The 26,526-nt window shown below is 40.5% G+C and overlaps 1 protein-coding gene and 1 pseudogene across 1 annotated transcript in view; both read right to left on the bottom strand.

Annotated features, from left to right (window-relative positions):
- The window catches only part of BRCA2 (BRCA2 DNA repair associated), a 98,015-nt gene that overhangs the window by 20,038 nt on the left and 51,451 nt on the right, over positions 1 to 26,526 (bottom strand). The window contains exons 17-24 of the mRNA XM_050766802.1: positions 23,911 to 24,081; positions 23,072 to 23,426; positions 15,774 to 15,929; positions 15,213 to 15,357; positions 9,596 to 9,717; positions 6,929 to 7,127; positions 6,534 to 6,697; positions 6,302 to 6,440 (exon numbers count right to left, since the gene is read on the bottom strand). Of these exons, the coding sequence (XP_050622759.1) occupies positions 6,302 to 6,440; positions 6,534 to 6,697; positions 6,929 to 7,127; positions 9,596 to 9,717; positions 15,213 to 15,357; positions 15,774 to 15,929; positions 23,072 to 23,426; positions 23,911 to 24,081 (1,451 nt within the window). The remainder of the gene's footprint in view (positions 1 to 6,301; positions 6,441 to 6,533; positions 6,698 to 6,928; positions 7,128 to 9,595; positions 9,718 to 15,212; positions 15,358 to 15,773; positions 15,930 to 23,071; positions 23,427 to 23,910; positions 24,082 to 26,526) is intronic.
- On the bottom strand, positions 201 to 2,808 carry LOC126940732 (interferon-induced protein with tetratricopeptide repeats 1-like; annotated as a pseudogene).

The following is a 26,526-nucleotide window of genomic DNA, read 5'->3' as shown; positions in this document are numbered from 1 at the left end:
AGCCTCCCGAGTAGCTGGGATTACAGGTGTGTGCCACCACACCTGGCTTATTTTTATATTTTTAGTAGAGAAGGGGTTTCGCCATGTTGGCCAGGCTGGTTTCAAACTCCTGACCTCAGGTGATCCACTCACCTCAGCCTCGATTAGTATATGTTAACAAAAAATCAAATGAAATATGAAAGTGGTCAATATTTGAGTGCCTAAGGACCTTGTCCCACAGAGTTCTAAAACTCAGCAGCCAGTCTCAGGGCCCACTCATAGTACTCTAGAGCTTCATTCATGTTTCCTTTCAATTTGTACAGAAACCTAAGGAGGCTTAAGCTTTCCAAGTCTAACACGTTTCTCTGAAGTTTCCTTAAAACCAATTTATCCAAAGAATTGACACTTTTATCCCTTGAAAATGATGCCTTTTCTATTTGTATTGCTTTTAAATAAGGGATAATTGCACTGACATCAGATTTCTTTTGAAATTCCTGAACTCTACCACAGTCCAAATATATGTCTTGCATTATTTCTTCTACACTGGTTTCATGCATAACACTTTTTGAAAAGTGTCTTCAGCTTTTCTGTGATTGCTTGCTTCTATCTACATTCCTGCCAGGTCTATATAGGCAACCTCAAATGTGGGCTTTTGTTCCACAGCGGACTGAAGATGAAATGCGGCTGATCTTATCATTTTGTCTACCTTTTCTCTGTTCTGCCGTCTAGGCTGCCTGTTGGTAGCTTCCTTCATTTGGATCTTTTGTGCCCTGTCACAAAGCCCTACATGGTGAGGCAGGAAGGCGGAAGTGGGAGTTGCCTGCAAGGAGGTTTTTAAGAGCTCAAGAGCTTCATCCACAAATCCTTCTCTTCAGTAAAAGTTGGCTGCATATCCAAAGACAAAGGTCTGCGTGGACATATTGGCCAGAGCTGCTTCAATGCACTTTTCTCCTTCAGCTTCCTGTCCTTCATCCCGAAGCTTCAGGGCAAGGAGAACCTTACTATATGCATCATCTACATTTAGTCTGACAGCCTGCCTTAGGGTAGGCAAAGAAAATGACTTGCGATCCCCTGTTGCTAATTTAAAGCCATCCAGGTCGTGATGGCATACCCAGAGTTGAGTTCATGGTTTTCAGCATCCACTGACAGATCCTTTACAAAGCAGGCCTTGGCCTGTTCATAATTCTTTCCTCTACATTTCAGCAAGGCCCGTTCTTCCTCACAGTCCATCTCTGGACATTCCATTCTGTAACAGAAAGGATTTGAAAACTTCTTGCAAATGTTCTCTAACTTGTCCAGGTAAGTCTGGGTTTCTGCCAGTATGCCCATGTGGTAATACACCCAGGCAAAGTTGCCCCAGGTTACCAGACTTCTCACATCTAACTGATTGGCACGTTCTTTCTGGATTAAGTCTTCAGCTTCTTTCAAGTTCTCCAGAACTTCCTCATTCTGGTCTTTCAGGTGTTTCACATAGGCTAGTAGGTTGTATTCCCACACTGAATTTAGTGTCTAGAAACCCAATCTGGTCCAAGACTGTTTTCCAAATCAGGCATTTCATCATCTTTAATTGATACTTCCCATGTAAAGTGACATCTTAACTGCTCCAGACTACCCTTGACCCGATGATCATCAGCATTTTTACTCATGGTTGCTGTGAACTAGGCAGCAGTTCTGTAGTGGTCTAGCCAGACTCCTCTGACATCTAGGCCTCCTCACTTTTTCTTCTCCCCCCACACCTTGCCTTGGGGCCAAGAGCTAATCTCGTGTTAGTCCCCATAACAAGCACAGGCTTCCCCATAAATATATACACCTGCTATATACACACAAAAATTAAAACATTTAAAAAAGGCAGCACAGGCTCTCGGTCATCCCAAATTCCCTGGATTCCGTTTCCAGGTTTTGGACGTGGCCTTTCTGGGCACCATCTCTCCTCCTACCTCTCCGTCTCCTGGAATCCTTTCACTGGGGCCTCTGGAACTCAGTAAGATCTCCACCACCCTCACCCTTTCCTGCAGGTGCTCTCACTGCCATCTTGTTGCAACAAACCTGGTTCTTGTCTGCCGGCACAGTTGCCCTTGCAGACCCTGTGCTACTGGAGGCCGAGATGAGGCAGATGTCTTCCTCATGCTTCACTGCTGCTCCTCCCACTCTAAAAACACTCAGTTTTGAATCTCATGTTATCAGACTCTGTCATTCATTACTGTTCCTTGCTACAGGCATCCATTGACCCCGGCTCACTCATTCCTTTTCATTTCTTAAAGATTTTAACTCATAACTCACTGTCATTCTGTCATCACGATGGTCTTGTTTCCTGGAAATTTCAGTAGCCTCACAGACAATCCTTCCAACACTCTGTTGCTCCTAAGTTCCTTGTTTTCTTCTTAAATGGTCATGTCCTCTATTTTCCATTGGTAACTCACTCCAGTGGACATACCTAAGACTTTTATTTCCAATAACTCCATTTCCCCCAGAATCTCAATTTAAAGTACCTCCTTCTTCAACCACCTACCTTTGATCTGCCCAGTTCACTCCCTCTAAAACCCTAACTCAAACCCACTGGGGCCTACAATCAACTTTTCTTATCTCCTGTTCATTGATCCAGATTCCTCTAATGTCTCTTCTTTGCTCTGCATTGTGTCCAAGGTCAATTATTTAGATCCTCCTTTTGCATATACCCCCAGATTCTTTGCCCTTCTTGCTTTGCATTACTTACCCAGCTAAACTACAGACCTGGTTAAATTCTCCTTTCCAACTACTTCATGCCCACACCATCAGAGCTGAACACGTCTGAAAAAATATCACACAACTACAATATATTCATGAACATTAAACCTCCAGTGGGCCCTGGCAGTCATGATGTACTTACTTAGTCCATTTACCCTACCACTTTCTTCTTTTTTTTTTTTTTTTTTTGAGACGGAGTCTCGCTCTGTTACCCAGGCTGGAGTGCAGTGGCGTGATCTTGGCTTACCGCAAGCTCCGCCTCCCGGGTTCACGCCATTCTCCTGCCTCAGCCTCCCAAGTAGCTGGGACTACAGGCACCCACCACCATGCCCGGCTAAATTTTTTTTGTATTTTTAGTAGAAACGGGGTTTCACCGTGTTAGCCAGGATGGTCTCGATCTCCTGACCTCGTGATCCGCCCGCCTCGGCCTCCCAAAGTGCTGGGATTACAGGCGTGAGCCACTGCACCTGGCTACTCTACGGCTTTCTTAGATAATTATTTCATGCCTTTCCTTTTCTCTCAAACCTTCAACACCCTTTTCTTCTTCTTCTTCTTCTTCTTTTTTTTTTTTTGAGAAGGAGCCTCGCTCTCTCTCCCACTCTGGAGTGCAGTGGCGCGATCTCAGCTCACTGCAAGCTCCGCTTCCCGGGTTCACGCCATTTTGCCTCAACCTCCCGAGTAGCTGGGACTATAGGTGCCCGCCACCATGCCCAGCTAATTTTTTGTATTTTTAGTAGAGAAGGGGTTTCACTGTGTTAGCCAGGATGGTCTCGATCTCCTGACCTCATGATCCACCCACCTCGGCCTCCCAAAGTGTGGGGATTACAGGCGTGAGCCACCACATCTGGCCCCCTTTTCTTCATTCCAACTCTCAGCTGATGATTTTGTGCCCTGTTTCAGCGAGGAAACAGAAGCAATCAAAAGAGGTCTGCCAGAAGCTTCCTCTTGTATATCAACTCTTCCACTGGTATCTGTACCTACGTACTTTACTCTTTTTTCCTGTGATTACAGATGAACAGTCTCTACTGCTAGCTAAGGCCAATCTGAACAGAGCCTCTAGAGACCATACCACACAGCATCTGAGAACAGTGCCCTACAGCTGTTCCTGCTTTCCTTCCATCTTGCATTTTACCCTCTTTATTGGATCTTTCTCATTAGCATAGAGTATCTCATCAGTATGCTATTAGCACTTTCATCTGAAAAAGCAAATGTTCTCTTGATCCCAATTCCCCTTCTGGCTACTGATTAATTTCTCTTCTCTTAAAGCAAAAATCCTCGAAATACCTATATTCACTATCATTCCTCCTTTCCCTCCATTTCCTTTGCCCCACTTCAGTCCACTGAAAGTGCTCCTCCACGGTATTAAAGCCAATGATCAATTCTTGGTCCTCACTTCATTATCAATTCTATGAAATAGCATTTGGCAGACTTAATCACTCTCACTACTCGACAATTTTTTTTTCTCTTGGCTTTCAGCATACCTCACTCTTTCCAGCATTCCTCCAACCTCTCTGGCCATTCCTCTATTTCTTTTACTGATTCCTATATCGACATTTATATTTATATTTCCCTGCTTCTAAGTATAAAAGGCTTCAATCAGGTCTTCGATCTCTTCCCTCTCTATCTACTCCCATGCCCACAGTGACTTCATCCAGTCTCCTGGCTTTAAATGTCCCCTGTATGGCCGGCCGGGCGCAGTGGCTCACGCCTGTAATCCCAGCACTTTGGGAGGTCGAGGCGGTGGATCACGAGGTCAGGAGATTGAGACCATCCTGGCTAACATGGTGAAACCCCATCTCTACTAAAACTACAAAAAAAATTAGCCAGGAGTGGTGGCGGGCGCCTGTAGTCCCAGCTACTCCGGAGGCTGAGGCAGAAGAATGGCGTGAACCCGGGAAGTGGAGCTTGCAGTGAGCCGAGATCGTGCCACTGCACTCCAGCCTGGCGACAGAGCAAGACCCCGTCTCAATGTCCCCTGTATGTTGATGACTCCCAAATTCATATCCAGCCATTCCTCTGAACAGACTCCTATGTAACCATCAAGTAGACATTTCTACTTAGATGCCTAATAAGCATCTAAAACTGAGCTCCTGAACTTCCCCAAATACTTGCTTTTCTTTCAGTCTTTCCTTCTAAGTGGCAGTTCCATTCTTCCCAATGCTCAGACCATCCTGCACTGTCCCCCTACCTTCAAAATACAACAAGAATCTGACTGCTTCTCACCACTTACATTGCTTTTGTTTGGTTCATCTTCATCTTTTGCCTAAGTGCTTGAAAGAGCCTCCAAATGGCTTGTTTGTATTCTTGCGCCCCCTACAGCCTATTCTCAACACAGCGGCCTGTGAAAACCTGTCAGACTGTGTCCCTCCACTTGGAATCTTCCTGTGACGTCCTGTCATCACAGGAAGTTACAGTTCACACAAGGACCCCCACACAACCTGGCTCTTCACTGCCTCTGTCCCTGGCTGTTACTTCTCACTCTCTGGTCTCTGCCAGTGCTCAATGGTACACTAGGCATGATCCTGCCGCACCACTACCTTTGAAATTGCCTGGAAAGCTCTTCCCCACATGGACACATGCCTCACCTCACTCACTCAATTCCTTCAAGTTTCACTCAAATGTCAACCTTCCAGGGAGGTCTCTCTCCTCACCTCTCAATCTAAAATTACAGCCCTCTCTCTTCCCTAACATTACCCTCCCACCCACTTAATCTTTTTTTTCTGAGCACTAAAAAAAACTATACACATGTATGTTACTTATTTCTTTGTTTGTACTCTCCCTCCCCCAACCTCATAATGTAAGCTCTATGAGGGTAGGGATTCTATCTGTTTTGTTAATTGCTCTGTACCCAGCACCTAAAACAGTGTCTGGTACATAACAGTCATTAAATATCGATTAATTAAATAAACAAAAGTTATCCACCTTCTATAATAACAATAAAATGTGTGAAAAGAGTCACCCAAATATGATCAAGATGAAATAAAATGGCATGGGAACAATGTGGCTTACTAATATAATATAGTCAAAGAAAACCCCACAAAGCACTAAAACATAACTAAGCAAACACAAACACATTTAAAAAACGAGAAAATTTTAAAAAGCAAAAGAGAAAGAACAAAACTAAGAAAACAAAACTCAACAAATAGAAGAAAACTCTTGAATTCTTCACAATAGGTTCATGCTGTTGAACTTAGTAAGACCATATATTCAATAAAATAAAAGCCTGACTCTGAGATAATAAACAGCCCTGTACAATGAAAAGTAGAGAGTGATGGCCAAAGCAATAAATTGAGGACATCAATATAACATCACAATGGGATAAACACATACATTAGAAATAGTAAGAAAACATAAATTGCAGAAAATAAAATTAAGGACAATTTCTATAAAATTAAGTAGCACAGACTGGGATGTAAACTGTTACCCCTGAAATAATATTGAATTGCTTTTCATTAAAAATCTGAGGTTCAAAGACGCTTACTTTCAGATCACTAGCTAGCAAATTTGCCAACTGGTAGCTCCAACTAATCATAAGAGATTTTAAAAGACAATGTTTTTCAAAAGAATAAACAAAAAAATTAAATACATTGTGCATTACCTGTTTTTTTCACAACAGAAACTACAAATCCTATTAGGTCCACCTCAGAACAAGAGGGCTGAAAGTCTGGATCTAAAAATTTGCTGAAGTGAAGGGGCTCCCGTGGCTGGTAAACCTGAAATAAAATTTCATCTGACACCTATAGAAAACAAAACAAAAATTCAATATATGGAGATTCCATAAACTAACAAGCACTTATCAAAACTGAAAAATCACACTGAAAGGTTTGTACCGGTAGTTGTTGATACTGAGTTTTTTTTGTCACTGCTAACTGTATGTTAGCTCTTTCAGATTTACTTTTAGATTTTGAAGTTGCAAGATGATAAATTCTATATCTCTTTCCTTCTGTTAACAGAGAATATAAATCTGATGATGGACGCCAAATACTCAATATAACTGTTCAGAGAAAGATGAGAAAGACACAATGGAAGAAGTGATTATCATTTAAATTTTTGTTTCAAAATAAATACAGATCATCTTTTTTATTATCTCTTTGTAGGCGTTGGTGGTTTTTGCTTCTCTGTTATAAACTAACTTTATACTTTATCTGGATTTATAATCATTTTGTTAGTAAGGCCATTTTTTAACTTAATAAAACTGATAAAAACAAAGCATTTACACACACACCTGAATCTTTTTCTTTTTTTGAATAGCTTACAATACGCAACTTCCACACAGTTGTGACATCTCTTGATAAACCTTGTTCCTTTTGTTCAGCAGATTCCATGGCTTTCCTGATTTCCAACTGGATCTGAGCTTGTTTCTTATCATTCAACATTTGCCTGTGATTATTCAAGGCTCTTAACTGCTCTTCACTGAAATAACCCTGTGACCATTTAAGATATTGGAATAAAAAGCAATTAAAACTAAAAAGTCCCATCATTGTAACCGGATCGCTTTAAACAGGACAAATACAACAAAATTAGAGCTCATCCTCAGGGTGTGGTTAACGTAATCTGTTTCTCACATAGTATTCTCAGGTGCCTCAAACTGTTAATAATTCTGTTTCCCTAAGGCAAAAATGATCCTCCAATTATAAATGTACTCTAATAATCATAATCATCACCATCTACATTACAGATGGCTAACATTTGAATGCTCATTATTTTGAGAAATAGATCTATGTGTAGTAAATGTATTAACTCATTTAATCTTCACAACAATCCATGAGGTAGGTAATATTCATAGTTTCCGTGTTGTAGGTAAAACTGAGGCACAAAGAGAACAACTAATTTGCACAAACCACATAGGTAGAGGTTGGCCCCAGAACCCTGATTCTTAGCCCTGGGAGTATAATTTCATTAACTGTTAAATAGTAGACACAATTTAAAACAGATATGTACTAAACATACTTTTATGTTTGCCTCTACACTTCTGTCCTACTCACTTTAGCAAATTTCTACCTGTACCTCTTGGGAATCTTACCCAGTGTAACAAAAATAAACAGATAAATCAATAAACAAATAAAATAGAAAATGGAATTTAGACATGTAACATACCAGACTGCTGCTACACGTTAGGATATTATACATCTTAATATCCTAATCTATACTGGGAAGGGAGACTATCCAATCTCTGTATCTTATGGAGGTATAGAGATTCTAAATATGCAGGCAGTGTTTAAACCATTTTGTTGTAAAACCTGATTTCAGAAGGCCAACATTCAACATTGTTACTGAAAACAAATTCTAAAAGGACTGTTTTAAAAATGGATGCCTATGTTCTCCTCAAAGAATTACAAAGATAACTTTAAAAAAGTAAAATCTCATAGACTCATAGGCACTTAGAACCCTAAAGATAACCTACTGTTAGGTTTTCCCTTGATAGAAGGTGGAAATGAGGTCCTAAGAAATACATTACTTGTCCAGTTACAGAGTGGCTGGGCAAGGCCCTACTCCAACTCTTATTCTGCTCCCTTATGTCCAGACAAAAAAAATTGTTAAATTCTGTGGATGAAATTAAAGCTGTCTTCATGATGATACATAGAATGCACAAGCTTTGACAAATAATATTATAAAAGATAGAGGCAAATAATTTTTCAAGAAATAATCATAAAGCCTTCATTTTCAGACCTGCAGCAAGTATACTCACAAGTTTTAAAACTGGACTCACTTCTCACAGGGAGAACCCAAATTGTAACATTTCAGAACAGGAGGGAATTTTACTCAGTACAACGCTGCTTACATTACTGATGAAATATTGTTTATTTTGTAGTCCCACTATTTAAGAAATTCAAGGCTATATTCACATGAAGTAAATGAAATTAATCAATTAACAACCAGCAGTTTTGGTAAAATATTTGCTCCTTCCTATCTAACAAACTAATCTTAGAATTTGAATTTTTTTAGGTATCTACCGTCTAAACATTTAGGAGGTAGCTTAATATATAAAATTATGTTCTAATAATAGTAACTAACATTTATATGGAACTTTTATATATATTATTTGATCCTAAAACAATATTTTATGCCCATTTAATAGCTTTTTTTTTGAGACGGAGTTTTGCTCTTGTTGCCCAGGCTGGAGTGCAATGGCATGACCTGGGTTCACTGCAACCTCTGCCTCTTGGATTCAAGCGATTCTCCTGTCTCAGCCTCCTGAGTAGCTGGGATCATAGGCATGCGCACCACACCTGGCTAATTTTGTATTTTTAGTAGAGATGGGGTTTCACCATGTTGGCCAGGCTGGTCACGAACTCCCGACCTCAGGTATTCTGCCCGCCTCGGCCTCCCAAAATGCTGGGATTATAGGCGTGAGCCACTGTGCCTGGCCAGCTATTTTATTCTCATTCACTTTGTTAATAAAATGAGAATGCCACGATTCTAAAGCCTATGCTAACTTCTAACAATTTAGAGCTTCTGAAACATTTCTACCGAATTACCCCTAGGGTAGAGGATTATCAAGAACACTCCAGATAGGACTTGAGAAACAGCTAAGAACATGGAAACTAAGCCATTACTTTGAAGATATTTGTTTTATCTTAAAAATAAAAAAGGTTTTTGCTTCAGAGTACAGGAGGGACAAAAATAAAACAAACAAGTTTTGCCTGTATTTTAAACCAAATTTATTTAATATATAAAATTCTAGAACCCTCCCCTCCTCTACTTGGTATAGAGTTGAAAACGTACCACCACACTGGTTTGGTACATCACTGAAAATCCCAGAAATGTACACATCCCTTCTGAGAAATGCAGCATTTCAACATATTCCTTCCCGTGATAGCCAGAGAGTCTAAAACAGCTTCCCACCTTGAATAATCATCAAGCCTCATTATATGTCCTCTTACTCTCTCACCTCAAGGTAAGCTGGGTCTGCTGCATTCTTCACTGCTTCGTAAAGCTCTGCACCATCTTGCAGAGCACGAACTTGCTGTCTTGTTAGTGCACGTGATGGTAAATATGGTTTTGTTGTGTTTTCTAAGAAAAAAAAAAGGATCATTAATTCACTAAACTGTAAATTTAAAGCAACTAAAACTAAAGAACCAAGCATAAAACACCCAAAGAAAGGAAATTTTAAAATAAGAAACTATGTATCTGCTAAAAGTTTTTTCTTTTTTTTTTGAGACAGGGTCTCAACTTGTCACCCAAGTTGGAGTGCAGTGGTGTGATCTCGGCTCATTGCAACCTCTGTCTCCCGGGTTCAAGTGATTCTCCTGTCTTAGCCTCCCGAGTAGCTGGGATTACAGGCACATGCCAACATGCCCGGATAATTTTTGCATTTTTGGTAGAGACAGAGTTTCACCATATTGGCCAGGCTGGTCTCAAACTCCTGACCTCAACTGATCCACCCACCTTGGACTCCCAAACTGTTGGGATTATAGATGTGATCCACGACACCCGGCCTGCTATAAGTTTTCTAGGAAATTTTGAAACTAGTGTACTCACGGTTAAAAAAAAAAAAAAAAAAAAAGTCATACAGAGTTTAATTACAGTAATATGTGAGTTAAGCACAAGTATATTTGTTTTAATGTATTGCACTTTATTGAGTTTCACAGATACTGCATTTCTTTTTAAACACAAATTGAAGGTTTGTGGAAACTATGTTGAGGAAGCCTACTGGTGCCATTTTTGCAACAGTATGTGCTCACTTCACGTTTCTGTCACATAGCTCTGACAGAGATGTATAGAGTGATTAATGTTATTTTCATGCCTCCTAACACAATATCCATTCTGTGGCCCATGGATCATGGAGTCATCTCAACTTTCAAGTCTTATTATTTAAGAAACATGTCTTATAAAGAATAGCTGCCATAGTGATTTCTCCGATAGATACGGGTAAAGTGAATTGAAACCTTTCAGAAAGGATTCGCCCTTCTAGATACCATTAAGAACATTAGTGTTTCATGGGAAGTCAAAATATCAACAATAACAAGTTTACCAGAAGTTGATTCCAAACCTCATGGATGACTTTGCGGGGGTTCAAGACTTCAATGGAGGAAGTAACTGCATATGTGGTGGAAATAGCAAGAGAACTAGAATTAGAAGTAAAGCCTGAAGATGTGACTGAATTACTGCAATGTCACATTAAAACTTAAATGATGAGGAGCTTCATAAATCTCATCTGGAACTGTAATCCTCACGTCGAGGGACGGACCTGGTGGGAGGTGACTGGATCACGAGGGCAGTTTCCCTCATGCTGTTCCGTGATAGTGAGGGAGCTCTCAAGAGATCTGATGGCTTAAAAGTGAGAGTTCCCCCGTCCTCTCTTTCCTGCCACCCTGTGAAGAAGGTACTTGCTTCTCCTTAATCTTCCACTACGACGTTAAGTTTCCTGAGGCCTCCCCAGCCATGTGGAACTGTGAATCAATTAAACCTTTTTCCTTTACAAATTACCCAGTCTCAGGTATTTTTATAGCAGTATGAGGATGAACTAATACAGAGAATTGGTACCAGGAGAGGGGTACTGCTATAACAATAACCTGAAAATGTGGAATTGACTTTGGAACTAGATAACAGGCAGAGACTGGAACAGTTTGGAGGGCTCGGAAGAAGACAGGAAGATGTGGGAAAGTCTGGAACTCCCTAGAGATTTGTTGAATGGTTTTGACCAAAATTCTGACAGTGATATGGACAATGAAGTCAGGCTGAAGTGGTCTCAGATGGAGATGAGGATTTTATTGGGAACTGAAGCAAAGGTCACTTTTGCTATGCTTTAGAGCAAAGAGACTAGTGGCATTTTGCTTCTTCACTAGAGATCCATGGAATGTAGAACTTGAGAGAGATGATTTAGGGTATCCTGTGGAAGAAATTTCTAAGCAGCAAAGTGCTCAAGGTGTGATGTGGCTTTTTCTAGAAACACAGTCATACGTGTTCACAAAGAGACGGTTTGAAATTGGAACTTATATTTAAAAGGGAAGCAGAGCATAAAAGTTTGGAAAACCTGCAGCCCGACCATGAAATAGAAAAGAAAAATCCATTTCCTGGGAAAGAATTCAAGCCATCTGCAGAAGTTTGCATAAGTAACAAGGAGACAAATCTTTTTTTTTTTTTTTTTTTTGAGACGGAGTCTGGCCCTGTCGCCCAGGCTGGAGTGCAGTGGCCGGATCTCAGCTCACTGCAAGCTCCGCCTCCCGGGTTTACGCCATTCTCCTGCCTCAGCCTCCTGAGTAGCTGGGACTACAGGCGCCCGCCACGTCGCCCGGCTAGTTTTTTGTATTTTTTTTAGTAGAGATGGGGTTTCACTGTGTTAGCCAGGATGGTCTCGATCTCCTGACCTCATGATCCGCCCATCTCGGCCTCCCAAAGTGCTGGGATTACAGGCTTGAGCCACTGCGCCCGGCCAAGGAGACCAATGTTAATAGCCAAGACAATGGAGACAGTGTCTCCAAGGCATGTCAGAGATCTTCACAGCAGGCCCTTCTATCACAGGCCTGGAGACCTTGGAGGGAAAAATGGTTTTGTGGGCTGGGCCCAAGGCCCCACTGCTCTGTGCAGCCATGGCACATGGCACCCTGCATCCCACTTGCTCTAGCTCCAGCCATTGATAAAAACGGCCAAGGTACAGATCAGGCCATTGCTTGAGACGGTGCAAGCCCCAAGCCTTGATGGCCTCCATGTGGTGTTGGGCCTGTGGGTGTGCAGAAGACAAGAGGTGAGCTGTGGGAGCCTCTGCCTAGATTTCAGAGGATGTATGGAAGTGCCAGGATGTCCACGCAGTAGTCTGCTGCGGGGGCAGAGACCTCATAGAGAACCTCTGTTAGCACAGTATGAGAGGGAAATTGGGAGGGAAATATGGGGTTGGAGCCACCCCCCAGAGTCCTCACTGGGGAACTGCCCAGTGGAGCTGTGAGAAGAGGGCCATCATCCTCCACTGACAGTCTGCACTGTGTGGCTGTCACTCAATGGCAGCCCATGAAAGCAGATGCAGGGGCTGTAGCCTGCAGAGCCAAAGGGGCAGAGCTGCCCAAGGCCGTGGGAGATCACCCCTTATTCGGCATGCCCTGGATGTAAGACATGGAGTCAAAGGAGATTTTAGAGCTTTAATGACTGGCCTGGGTGCGGTGGCTCACTTGAGGCTAGGAGTTTATTTTTTTATTTTATTATTTATTTATTTATTTATTTTTTGAGACAGAATCTTGCTTTGTTGCCCAGGCTGGAGTGCAGTGGTGCGATTTTGGCTCACTGCAACCTCCGCCTCCCAGGTTCAAGCGATTCTCCTGCCTCAGCCTCCCAAGTAGCTGGGATTACAGATGTGTGCCACCACGCCCAGCTAATTTTTGTATTTTTCGTAGAAACAGGGTTTCACCATGTTGGCCAGGCTGGTCTTGAACTCCTGACCTCATGATCTGCCCAACTCAGCCTCCCAAAGTGGTGGGATTACAGGCGTGTGACACCACACCCAGCGAGGCTAGGAGTTTATGACCAGCCTGGCCAACATGGCGAAACCCCATCTCTACTAAAAATACAAAAATTAGCTGGGCATGATGGTGTACACCTGTAATCCCAGCTACTTGGGAGGCTGAGGCATGAGAATTGCTTGAAACAGGAGGCAGAGGCTGCAGTGAGCCAATATCTCTCCACTGCACTCTAGCCTGAACAACAGAGCAAGACCCCATCTCAAAAAGAAAAAAAAAAAGATTCAATGATTTCCTGGCTAGATTTCAGACTTGCATGGGGACTGCAGTCCCTCTGTTTTGGCCAATTTCTCCCACTTGAGATGGGAGCATTTACCCAATACCTGTACCCCCATTGTATCTTGGAAGTAATGAATTTGCTTTTGATTTTACAGGCTCATAGATGGAAGAGATTTGTCTTGTCTCAGATGAAGACTTTGGACTTGAATTTTTGAGTTAATGCTGGAATTAGTTAAGAATTTCGGGGACTGTTGGGAAGGCATGATTGGTTTTGAAATGTGGAAAGGACATGAGATTTGGGAGAGTCTGGGGCAGAATGATATAGTTTGGCTCTGTGTCCCTACCCAAATCTCATCTCAAATTGTAATCCCCATGTGTTGAGGGAGAGATCTGGTGGTAGGTGACTGGATCATGGGGGTGGTTCTCCCATGCTATTCTTGTGCTAGTGAGGGAGTTCTCACGAGATCTCATGGCTTAAAAGTGGCAGTTGACCCTGCATTCTCTCCTGCCACCTTATGAAAAATGTATTTGTTTCTCCTTTGTCTTCTGCCATGATTGTAAGTTTCCTGAGGCCTCCTCAGCCAAGTGGAACTGTGAGTCAATTAAGCTTCTTTCCTTTAGAAATTACCCAGTCTCAGGTATTTTGTATAGCAGTGTGAGAACAGATTAATACAGAGCTGCTTCTTATGGATGAGCAAATAAAGTAGTTTCTTGAGAAGGAATCTACTCCTGGTGAAGGTGCTGTGAATATTGTTGAAATGACAACAAAGGATTTAGAATATTACATAATACTCTGATAAAGCAGAGTTTGACAGAATTGACTCCAATTATGAAAGCAGTTCTACCGTGGATAAAATGCTATCAAACAGCATTGCATGCTACAGAGAAATCTTTCATGAAAGGAAAAGTCAATCAGTGTTGCAAATGCTCTTGTCTTATTTTAAGAAATTGCCACAACCGCCCCAACCTTCAGCAACTACCACTCTGATCATTCAGCAGGCATCAACATCAAGGAAAGATCCTCCACCAGCAAAAATATTACAACTCACTGAAAGCTCAGATGATCATTAGCATTTCTTAGCAATAAAGTATATTAAGGTATGTGCATTGTTTTTTTAAGACACAATGCTACTACCACACATTTAAGAGATTACGCTATAGTGTAAACATTACTTTTGTATGCTCTGGGAAGTCAAAATATTCATGTGATGTGCTCTACTGTAATAGTTGCTTTATTGCGGTATCCACAGTATCTCTGAGGTATGCCTGTAAATGATTTCATAATCACTTATTTATGAAAATAGTTGATAATTTTAAGCAAATAAAATATAAGAAGCAATATTTCTGCAGATAACTATGGAACTATAGGTTCTATAGAACATGTTATATCTTCTATATAAATCATGAAGAAATGAAGAAAAACATAAAATCTTCAGCAACAACAAAAGGGAGATATAAAAAAATAAAATTTATGTCATATAAACATAAAAACACCACGATTTTTAACATTAAAATTGACACCACAATAGGCCCTAGTTCCAGGCATCATAACACATGAAAACTAATAACTACAATGACAAAAATGCAAAAGTCACATAATATAGGTAAGAACTCAGGAAAAATATTACAAATGGCTTAGGGAAAAATAATCTGATATTTCTGTCCCTTGTTGCTATGCTTTCTCTAATACCAAAAAAGAATACTCCAGATACTAAAAAATAAAGTCAATTTATTATTCAAAATAAAAACTATTTACTCATTAAAAATGTTAAATTGAAAGTCTCTAAAACTTTGTTCTTATATTAGAAATAAAAATGTGTACCATATAACCCATTTTACCTTCATGTTCTTCAAATTCCTCTTGAATTTTAGTGAATAAGGCTTCTAGTCTCTTTTGTTGGGCCTCCACATATTTTGCTGCTTCCTTTTCTTCCTCTCTTTCATTGCGAAATATGTATAATCCAGATGATGTCTTCTCCATCCACTGTAATAATATGTTACACACACCAAAAAAGTCATATATATAACTTTCAAATTAATTGTATCAGGTCAGGCACGGTGGCTCACGCCTGTAATCCCAGAATTTTGGGAGACTGAGGTGAGTGGATCACCTGAGGTCAGGAGTTTGAGATCAGCCTGACCAACATGGTGAAACTCCGTCTCTACCAAAAGTACAAAATTATCCGGGTAGGGTGGCGCATGCCTGTAATCTCAGCTACTTGAGAGGCTGAGGGAGGAGAATCACTTGAACCCGGGAGGTGGAGGTTGCAGTGAGCCAAGATCACGCCATTGCACTCCAGCCTGGGCAAGAGACCAAAACTCTGTCACAAACAAACAAACAAAAAAATAAAGCTTATCAAAAGAAAGAAATATATGATAAGTTTCAAGAATATATCATACCTGTATAGGGTATGCTCTTTGAATAATTACATCAACACAACCAACATTTCCTCCATCACTGAAAAGTGATGATAAGGGCAGGGGAAAAGGTCTAGGGTCAGGAAAGAATCCAAGTTTGGTATACCAGCGAGCAGGCCGAGTACTGTTAGCAGAAATCTGGACAAATTAATAAATAGATGGATTTAGGAGTTAAATATGTATTCAATTCTATTACAGTTATCATAAGAGTTTTCATTCTTTTAGAACTGCCTTAAAAATATTCACTTTAAAAAGTCTTAGGAAGATTAGTAAGACAGTAAGTAAAAAATGTATCAAAGTGAAAATATTTTCAAAATAGAGTACTTCTCAAACATATTGTTTATACTGCTACAAGTTTTTAATGCTATTTAAATGTTTCTATTAGAAAACAGATAAAAGGAACTTCAATTTAAACATAATAGTTTAAAATACACTTATTCAATCAAGCTTCCTCAAAAAACCTACATGGACAAAGGCAACCAGAGAGAATAGGAAGTGAGGCATCACCAAAATTTTGGAAGCTAAGAATTTGTGGAACGAGTAAATGACAAAGCAGCCTGAGAATGATTATGGTTAACACAAAGAGCAAATATTCATCGAACACTTACTGAGGTAACTGGCATAGTGTTAAGCACTTTACGTATATTAACAATTAATCTTTGGCCAGGCAAGGTGGCTCACGCCTGTAATCCCAACACTTTGGGAGGCCGAGGCAGGCGCATCACCTGACGTCAGGAGTTTGAGATCAGCCTGGCCAACATGGTGAAACCCCATCGCTACTAAAGAAAAAAAAAAAAGTAGCCAGGTGAGGTGATGGGCGCCTGTAATCCCGGCTACTTGGGAGGCTGAGGCAGGAGAACTGCTTGAACCTGGAGGCAGAGGGTACGGTGAGCTGAGATTGTGCCACTGCACTCCAGCCTGGGTGACAGAGCGCGCCTCCGTCTCCAAATAAAAAAGAAAAGAAAAGAAAAAGAAAAAAACAAATTTTCTTCACAATAATCCTAAGACTCATCTCCATTTTACAGATGACGATAAAACTAAAATATGTGAAAAACTACACAACTTGCCCAAGGTTATTCAGCCACCAAACTTGTTGTAAGGAGTTAATATGAAACAAAATAATTAAAGGAACAAAATAATTAAATAACAAAATAATTAAAGGAAAACACGCAGAAACTGGAGGCAACAGGCACCTGTGAAGGCTGGAGCATATGGTGGGGCTGAAAATAGGAAAAAATGGTTGACATTTTGTACAAAAGTAGTTGAAACACCAGATTTTCTTTCCTATCCCAAGTAGCCAGGTGGCTGTCCCTCCCTCATACTAAAAAAGAACCCAGGACCCTATTCTTGCTGCAGCATTTAAAAGAAAAAAAAAAATGCAGGAGACTTTACTTTCTGGAGGGCTGAACCATACATATCGTGGACTCTCTGGAACACTGAGCAGACGCAGCCAGGGTGGGGGTGAGATGCTATTATTGAAAACAAAACTGAAATAAAATTTTTATGCTGAAAATGACTCTCCCCATTAATTTCCTTACTCTGCTCAACTCTCGGAACAGTCACTGATATTTGAGGGTCTCCTAGTTAAATTATCACATTACTACCCTATGAGCTGACAAGCCTCACCACACATACAACTTGTGGATCAGTCAATGATCACCATTGAGGAAAGTCTCTAACCTGAGAGATTCAAACAGAGAAAGGTTTTCATTTAAAAAAAAAAATGCAGGAAGCAGAAAAAATGAAAATGAAAACAAAACATTAATCATTAGCTTTAGAAAGATAAGAAGATACTGGCCGGGCGCGGTGGCTCAAGCCTGTAATCCCAGCACTTTGGGAGGCCGAGACGGGCGGATCACGACGTCAGGAGTTCGAGACCATCCTGGCTAACACGGTGAAACCCCGTCTCTACTAAAAAATACAAAAAACTAGCCGGGCGAGGTGGTGGGCGCCTGTAGTCCCGGCTACTCGGGAGGCTGAGGCAGGAGAATGGCGTAAAAACCCGGGAGGCGGAGCTTGCAGTGAGCTGAGATCCGGCCACTGTACTCCAGCCTGGGCGACACAGCAAGACTCCGTCTCAAAAAAAAAAAAAAAAAAAAAAAAAAGAAGATACTGTATCTATGAAACAAGAACTGAATGTCACAAAGAGAAAACATTTAGGGAATAATAAAGGTCTCTTGAAAATTATGTTGGTGGACACAAATTCACTTTAAGAATTAGAAGAAAAGGGCTGGGCACAGTAGCTCAAGCCTGTAATCCCAGCACTTTGGGAGGCCAAGGCAGGCGGATCACGAGGTCAGGAGTTCGACACCAGCTTAGTCAACATAGTGAAGCCCTATCTCTACTAAAAATACAAAAAAATTAGCCAGGTGTGGTGGTGGATGCCTGTAATCCCAGCTACTCAGGAGGCTGAGGCTGAGGCAGGAGAATTGCTTGAATCTGGGAGGAGGTGGTTGCAGTGAGCCAAGATCACGCCACAGCACTCCAGCCTGGGCAACAGTGCAAGACCCCATCTCAAAAAACAAAGAATTAGAAGAAAAGACAACCCTAATTTGAGGGTTGCGAAATGGTTATATTTTAATTCTATTATTCCTTATTTGTTGAAACATTTTTATAAACAGAAACTTCCCCTGATCTACTTGAGGGTCCCAATATATAGATCACATAAGAGAAGAAAAATAAATGCTTGATTTTTTTCTCCTTTTACTTAGTCTTTGTTGTTTTTTTGAGGCTGAGTCTGGCCCTGTCACCCAGGCTGAAGTGCAGTAGCACGATCTCAACTCACTGCAACCTCTGCCTCCTGGGCTCAGGTCATCCTCCCACCTGACGGCTTCTCAAGTAGCTGGGACTACAGGCGCATGCATACCATGACACCTGGTTAATTTTTGTATTTTTTGTAGAGATGTGGTTTTGTCATGTTGACCAGGCTGGTCTCACACTCCTGAATGCAAGCAATCTGCCCACCTTAGTCTCCCAAAGTACTGTGATTACACGCGTGAGCCACTGTGCCTGGGCTTTAGTTTTTAAAACAATGAGAGTAGAGGTATCATTTGTTATGAATTTCAATTTTTTGCTATTATCCTTTTTTCTTTTTTTTCTTTGCAATGGAGTCTCGCTCTGTCACCCAGGCTGGAGTGCGGCGGCAAGATCTTGGCTCACTGCAACCTCCGCTTCCTGGGTTGAAGCAATTCTCCTTGCCTCAGACTCCCAAGTAGCTGGGATTACAGACACCTGCCCCCAGGCCTAATTTTTGTATTTTTTAGTAGAGATGGGGTTTCACCATGTTGGCCAGACTGGTCTCGAACTCCTGACCCCAAGTGATCTGCCCACCTTGGCCTCCCAAAATCTTGGGATTACAAGTGTGGGCCACTGTGCCCAGCCTGTTATTATCCTTTCTGATGCTCAAATTATTTGATCTCTGATCAGTAAGAATCTATTCTAGTACACTCCTGAGTCCTTTTGACATGACACTAGTAGTGTTTGATGCTTAGTTTTTTTCTGGTATGTCAAGACTTTCCAGATTCATATATATCCTCCCCTGAATCTGGACTCAGACATTTCTTCAAGACACCTTGCATCTTTTTAAGAGAAAATGGTACTTAGAAAACATTCTGAGAACTAGGGATACTCAGTACTGCTGGATTGTTCATTTTTTTGTTGTTGTTGTTTTTGATAGACGAAACTAGTAAGCATGTTTTTTTTGTTTGTTTGTTTTTTCTTTGACACAGGGTCTCACTTTGTCGCCCAGGCTGGAGTGCAATGGTGTGATCTTGGCTCACTGCAACCTCTGCATCCTAGGTTCAAGTGATTCTCCCACCTCAGCCTCCCCAGTAGCTGGGACTACAGGAGCATGCCATCATGCCTGGCTAAGTTTTATATTTTTAGTAGAGACGGGGTTTCACCATGTTGGCCAGGCTGGTCTTGAACTCCTGACCTCAAGTGATCCACTCACCTTGGCCTCTCAAAGTCCTGGGATTATAGGCGTGAGTCACCGTGCCCAGCCAGCATGTATTTTTTAAAGATAATATAGATCTCAAGTTCATAATGATATTTCCAATACAAATGCAGAACTGCAAGTTTTCCTTTACTTCAATCTCACATCTGTACCTTTCTCTGATAAAAAGATCCCTGTTCTCTATAATCATATAATTACTCACATACAACAAACATACATAAAAGAGTGTAAAAGGATATTTCAACATACTTCATATCCACTATAACTTCAGAATAGGAATACCAACACTACCACCAACAACATGATGACTAAGAATAGTTTAAGATTTTGTTTCATTTTATAGTTATTGTTGCTGTTGTTGTTCTTGGGGAATATACCACTAGGGACATAAAACATTTTTTAGGTTACTTGAAATAGTTTCTTGGTATGATTATGCTCTAATTGAAAATACACTTAAGTTCTTTGCTTTCATTTGACTTTCTAAATTTTTAGGAATTGCTTTTTTTTGTATTTTGTCATAAAATTATGTAAAAATATTTAAAGACAAATCTATAAAACATGACATATTAATAAAAAGAATTAGAACAAAAAATTAAAAACCATACCAGAAGTGAGAATAAAAAAAGGTAACGAAATAGAAAGTAGGAGAAAAGACAAGAAAATTAGAGGAACAATGTAGGAGGCCTAATGTCCAAACATCAGGAGTTCCAGAAAAAAGTAGAGAAAAAAATGGAGGGAAATTATAAAAGAACCACTTAAAGAAAATTTTCCAGAACTCAACGAAGGATGATGTGTTTCTAGAGTAAGTGCCAGTAAGCATCTGGGCCAAGAATTAAAGGAAAAAAAAAAAAGTAAAAAAAAAAAAAAAAAGACATCAAAGTACATTACTGTGAAATTTAAGGACAAAACAGGCCAGGTGCGGTGGCTCATGCCTGTAATCCCAGCACTTTGGGAGGCTGAGGCAGGTGGATCGCCTAAGGTCAGGAGTTTGAGACCAGCCTGGCCAATATGGTGAAACCCCGTCTCTACTAAAAATACAAAATTTGCTGGGTGTGGTGGCAGGCACCTGTAATCCCAGCTACTCGGGAGGCGGAGGCAGGAGAATCACTTGAACCCGAGAGGCAGAGGTTGCAGTGAGCCGAGATCACGCCATTGCACTCCAGCCTGGGTGACAAGAGCGAGACTTTGTCTCAAAAATAAATCCAGAGTACATAATGAATGACTGAAGATAAAAATAGCACCATGGGTCAGGTGCAGTGGTTCATGCCTATAATCCCAGCACTCTGGGAGGCTGAAGTATGAGGACCATTTGAGCCTAGAAGTTCAAGACCAGCCTAGGCAACATAGGGAGACCTCATCTGTACAAAATAAAACACTCCAGCCTAGGTGACAGAGTGAGAAGACATTGTCTCAAAAAAAAAAAAAAAAAAAAAAAAAAAGAATGCACTGAAATTAGCAGGAGCTATACTAAAGAAGATAAAAGAAATGTCTTAAAAATTCTGAAGAAATAATTTCAACCTAGAATTCTATATCCAGCCAACCTTACCCTAAGATATCAAAAAGCTGCATGCTCCTTTCCACAAGAAGCCTCTGAGAGTTGTGGGCCCTTACAACTAGGGGAAATATTCTAGAAAGATGATATGGAAACCAGGAAATGGGGTTTCTAACACAGAAAAGAGGTAAGAATAATTTATAGAATGAAAGCTGTATGGCACACATAGAAAATGAGCACTTCGGGAAGGGCACGGTGGCTCATGCCTGTAATCCCAGCACTTTGGGAGGCTGAAGCGGGCAGATCACGAGGTCAGAAGATAGAGACCACCCTGGCTAACATGGTGAAACCCCATCTTTACTAAAAAATACAAAGAAAAAAATTAGCCAGGCGTGGTGGCAGGCGCCTGTAGTCCCAGCTACTTGGGAGGCTGAGGCAGGAGAATGGCATGAACCCAGGAGGCGGAGCTTGCAGTGAGCCGAGATCATGCCACTGCACTCCAGCCTGGGTGACAGAGTGAGACTCTGTCTCAGGGAAAAAAAAAAAGAAAATGAGCACTAAGAAAATAAAAAGGTCCAGGGGTTCTCCAAGAAAGAGAAATGGAACCAACAGAGAAATTTTAACATATTGGGCAGGATTTTTATAGCTCCTGTGTAAGGACACAGAAAATTAAGAGAAATGAAAAGGACAGTTAATAACTCCATGGAAAACAGTAAGCTGTAAAGAAAGGAAATGTGATCATAGTATATTAGGTATTAAATTGCAAAAAATATTTTTTAGTCATTGTAATGTAAACACTGAATACAGATTTCACTAAAAATCATGCTGTATTAGTAGAGGGAAGATGGGGAAGAAGGTAGAGAAGTATGTAGCAGTGTTGGAGTAAGAGACTGAAATCCTCATTTTCCATAGCAGGAAGTTAACAGTTGCTCTGTAAACTAAAGAGAGAAAGAAGACAGCAGAACAAGCTAAAAAATAGTCAAAGGGACTGGAAATGATTGCCTCTGGGGACCATGAATGAGGGTGGGGAGGGTTGTGCTAGCAACTGCTTTTTTTGGTCATATGTCTTATATTAAAGTTGAGTTTCCAAATTATGCACATGCATTGATTTGATGAAAAACAAAACAAAACAAACAAAAAGCAAGAAAATGAAAGCCACTGCAAGCTTGATATTCTAAGCAACATAAAACAAAAGACTGTTTCAGCTTAATGGAATGCTTTCAGTAAAAAGCAATCAATCCAACATGGAACTAATGCCAAACAAAATACATCTTTACCTTAAAAATGTTTAATTTATAAAATGTTCTCTTTAGAGTGATCCAGAATACCAGAGAAGTAAATTCTCTGCAAGGTTACCTCTTAAGTGAATCTGAATGTACAATATTATCAGTAATTTCAGATAGCAATACTGCAGACCATTCAATATGACAAAGTCCTGTTATGTAGTTTAAAATCTACAGAGATGAAAAGTGTATTTATTACATATTTGAGAAGTACTAAAATATAATTCTCTAATCCAGAGTGGAATAGGGATCTGATCAAAGCAAAGCTATGAGAACAAGAGGGCAGCAAGTTACAGATACCAAAATCAAATGGTGCAAATTTACTTTTGCTTTTTAATTGGAAATGTATTATTTCTCAAGAAAGATCTCTGGCCCTCCCAAAAACTGCACAAAAACTTTAACTGTCTGAAGAATATGCTTTTTATACTAAAATGATCAGTATATTTAAGAAATTGAGCATCCTTAATAAGTATTTAAAATTTGAATGTAAAACCTCTAGAATTTAACTGAATCAGTGACTGATTTTTACCAAGAATGCAAATTAATTTACCTTTAACATAAGAGATTCTGGGGCTTCAAGAGGTGTACAGGCATCAGGAGAGCCCACCAGTTCTGCTCCATGAAGAATAATCTTCTGACCAACTGTCAGTCTGCCATTCTTTAAGATAGCTAAGAGGGGAGGATCTAACTGGGCTTTAACAGCATACCATCCATCTGTAAGTTCAATAATGGCTACTTTTTGGGTATCTGCACTACTAGTTTTATTGCTAGAAGTTTCAGATATATTTGCGCTCAATGAAATTATGTCAGAAACACAGAGAACAAGTGTTTTTGCAGCTGTGTCATCCCTTTCCATTATCTTTTTTATAGCCGATCTTCTGCTTCTATCAATTTCCATATCATATCTAAAAGTAAACACAAAAATGCATATTTTAGGAAGTGTGACTCTAGAATGCCATTGTTTAAACAAGTCACTGAATAATTGAGAATAAAAACTGAATTTATCTAAGAAATACTGAGAATTTAAAATTTTGTAACTAGCCATATATTGTTTCATATTGTTAAAATACGAACTCTTTTTAAAAAGCAAAAAATAAAATGCAAAAATGCTTTATTAGCAATCCCCAAATAGTGGATCAAATTAATAACTCATAGTCTTCTCATACATCAAGAGGATAAGGAGCAGGTGGGGAAAGAGGGAAGCAAGCAATGCATGAATGTGTGATCTCTCTTAAATGGGGGCTAGGGATGACAAGAGAACAGCAGTGTGGGATGGCAACTGTCACTGACAACTGGCTTGTGCAACATTTTGACATGGAAGTCACAGATTACACAGAAACCTTACCATACTGCAGTACATGATTACATAAGGCCATGCTTTAAACTTGCCTGTATTTTAGTTGAAGAAGCACCCTTTCTGGGCTTAGGCATCTATTAGCAAATTCCTTAGGAAAGGCACATTCCATAGCTGCCAGTTTCCATATGATCCATCTATAGTGATTATAAACCCAAATTCTAGAAATAAGTTTTGGATCCACACCTGGAGTGTCACACAGAGCCCTGAACAAATAAAGGTAGAATATTATCATAAAAACCACATAGGATGATACTGAATTCAACAACTACGACTATTCTCTGTACAAAAACTACATTGTTCAAGATCATTCAGTAAGTTTTTATGAGTTCATATGATCTACAAGTAATATAATTTCAGAAAATTATTTGACATGTATCAAAATATCATACCGATAAAAACTTCACTTGCTGAGTATGGTGGCTCATACCTATACTCCCAGCATTTTGGGAGGCTGAGGCAGGAAGATTGCTTGAGGCCAGGAGTTTGAGACCAGCCTAGGCAACACAGTGAGACCCCCACATCTCTACAAAAAATAAAAAAAGTTAGCCAAGTGTGGGAGCTCACATTTGTGGTCCCAGCTACTTGGGAGGCCGTGGTGGGAGGATTGCTTGAGCCCAGGAGATTGAGGCTGCAGTGAGCCATGATAGTGCCACTGCACTCTAGCCTGGACAACAGAGTGAGACTCTATCTCAAAATATTAAAACAAAATAAAAAATTCCACTTAAGAGTCAACAGAACGATTTCAACTCATATTTGTTTCTGAAAAATGAGATCCTTGATTTTAAGTAATTACATTTTACATTATTTTTCTTATGAAAGAGATTGTTTTTAGAAATCACACCTGAGAACTGCCTTTCTTAGTTTTGGTGCTCTCCTTGATCCTGTCCCCTCTGTTCTCAAATCTCTAACTCCTCCTTTCTCATTCATACTCTTAGCACTAGGACAACAGAAGTAATCAAAAGAGAACTTTCATAAGCTCCCACCCTCATATCTATCCACTCACAGCATCTGTATCCCTATACTTTGCCCTCTTCCAAGCATCTGCATCCTTACACTTTGCCCTCTTCTACCATTTGTACACTAGCTCCTATACCCCCTGCTGCCTACAAGGCCAACGATCAGGAAATGCCTCCTCTCTCTCCTGCATCATCAATTTTTTCCTTCTCTACTGAACGATGTGAATCAGCATAAGATACGGTTTTTTTCTACCTTGAAACAAGCCAAAACCAAGACTCTTTGATCCTACTTCCTCTCCAAGCAATGTCCCTCTCTCTGCTTCTTTCTGGCAACTCCCAAAAGAACTGACTCTATTCTGTGTCTCCAACTCCTGCTCTTCAACTGCTCTTTAACTGCATTCTAATCAGGATATCACTCCACCAACCTATTGAGCTATTTTTATTAATGTTAGTAATGTCTTCTGCAGTGCTAAATCCAGTGGCCAATCTCAGTCCTCATCTTACTTTACCTATTAGAAGCAGCTTCCACAGCTGGTCATTTTCTATTCCCTGAAATTCCATCTTCACTTGGCATGCAACACCCCATTCTGCATTTATTCCTAACTTTCTGGTTGCTCTTTCTCAGTCTCCTTTCCATGGCCTTCAAGTCATCTATATGCCGATGACTTGTGAACTGATTTCTTTGGCCTATACTTTACCTGTGTATAGACTTGCATATCCAACTGCCTACCTAACACCTCTACTTGGCTGTCTACCATTACATTTCAAGCTTCAAACGTCCAAAACCAAACTCTCCATTTCCCTCCATCTTTGGTCTTCTCAATTCTGGTAGTTACACAGTAACTCTATCCATCCAGTTGCTAAGGCCAAAATCTTTACAGCCATTTTTATTCTCCTCCTCTTTCACATTTTATATCTAATCCTTGAGAAACTCCTAATGGTGCCACTTTCAAAACACCCCAGAGTCCAACTGCTTTCCACCAATTCCACTGCCACTTCCCTGGTCCAAGCAACCACCTCTCACATGTATTTCTGCAATAGCTTAAGTGGTCTCTCTGCGTCCATCCTTGCTCCTCTCCTCAACAAATAGCTAGAATTATTTTTTCAAAAATAAGTTAGATCAGGGTGGGCATGGTGGCTCACACCTATAATTCCAGCACTTTAGGAGGCCAAGGAGGGTGGATCCTGAGGTCAGGAGTTTGAGACCAACTTGGTGAAACCCCGTCTCTACTAAAAATATAAAAATCAGCTGGGCATGGTGGTGCACACCTGTAGTCCCAGTGACTCGGGAGGCTGAGGCAGGAGAATCGCTTGAACCAGGGAGGTGGAGGCTGCAGTGAGCTGAGATTGCGCCACTGCACTCCAGCCTGAGCAACGGAGTGAGACTGTCTCAAAAAAAAAAAAAAAAAAAAAAAGTCAGATCATGTCACCCTTTGCTTTAAGCCTTCCAGTAGTTTATTCAGTAAAAATCATGCAGAGTAAAAGGTAAGGTTCTTATAAAGGTCTATGAGGTCCTCCCTTTGTATCTCATCTACGACTACTCTTCTCCTATCCACTCTACTCCAGCTGCACTAACTTCCTGTTCCTCAAATACTTCAAGCACGCTCCCCTTTTAGAGACTAGGGGTCTTTCGCTAGGATAGTCCTATGCTCCCTCCTTTTACTTTAGGTCATTTATCAAATGTAGCTGACT

The sequence above is a fragment of the Macaca thibetana genome, chromosome 17, assembly GCF_024542745.1.
Source record: "Macaca thibetana thibetana isolate TM-01 chromosome 17, ASM2454274v1, whole genome shotgun sequence".
Lineage (NCBI taxonomy): Eukaryota > Metazoa > Chordata > Mammalia > Primates > Cercopithecidae > Macaca > Macaca thibetana.
Note: the sequence above shows the minus strand (reverse complement) of the source record. Positions and strands in the feature narration are given on the sequence as shown.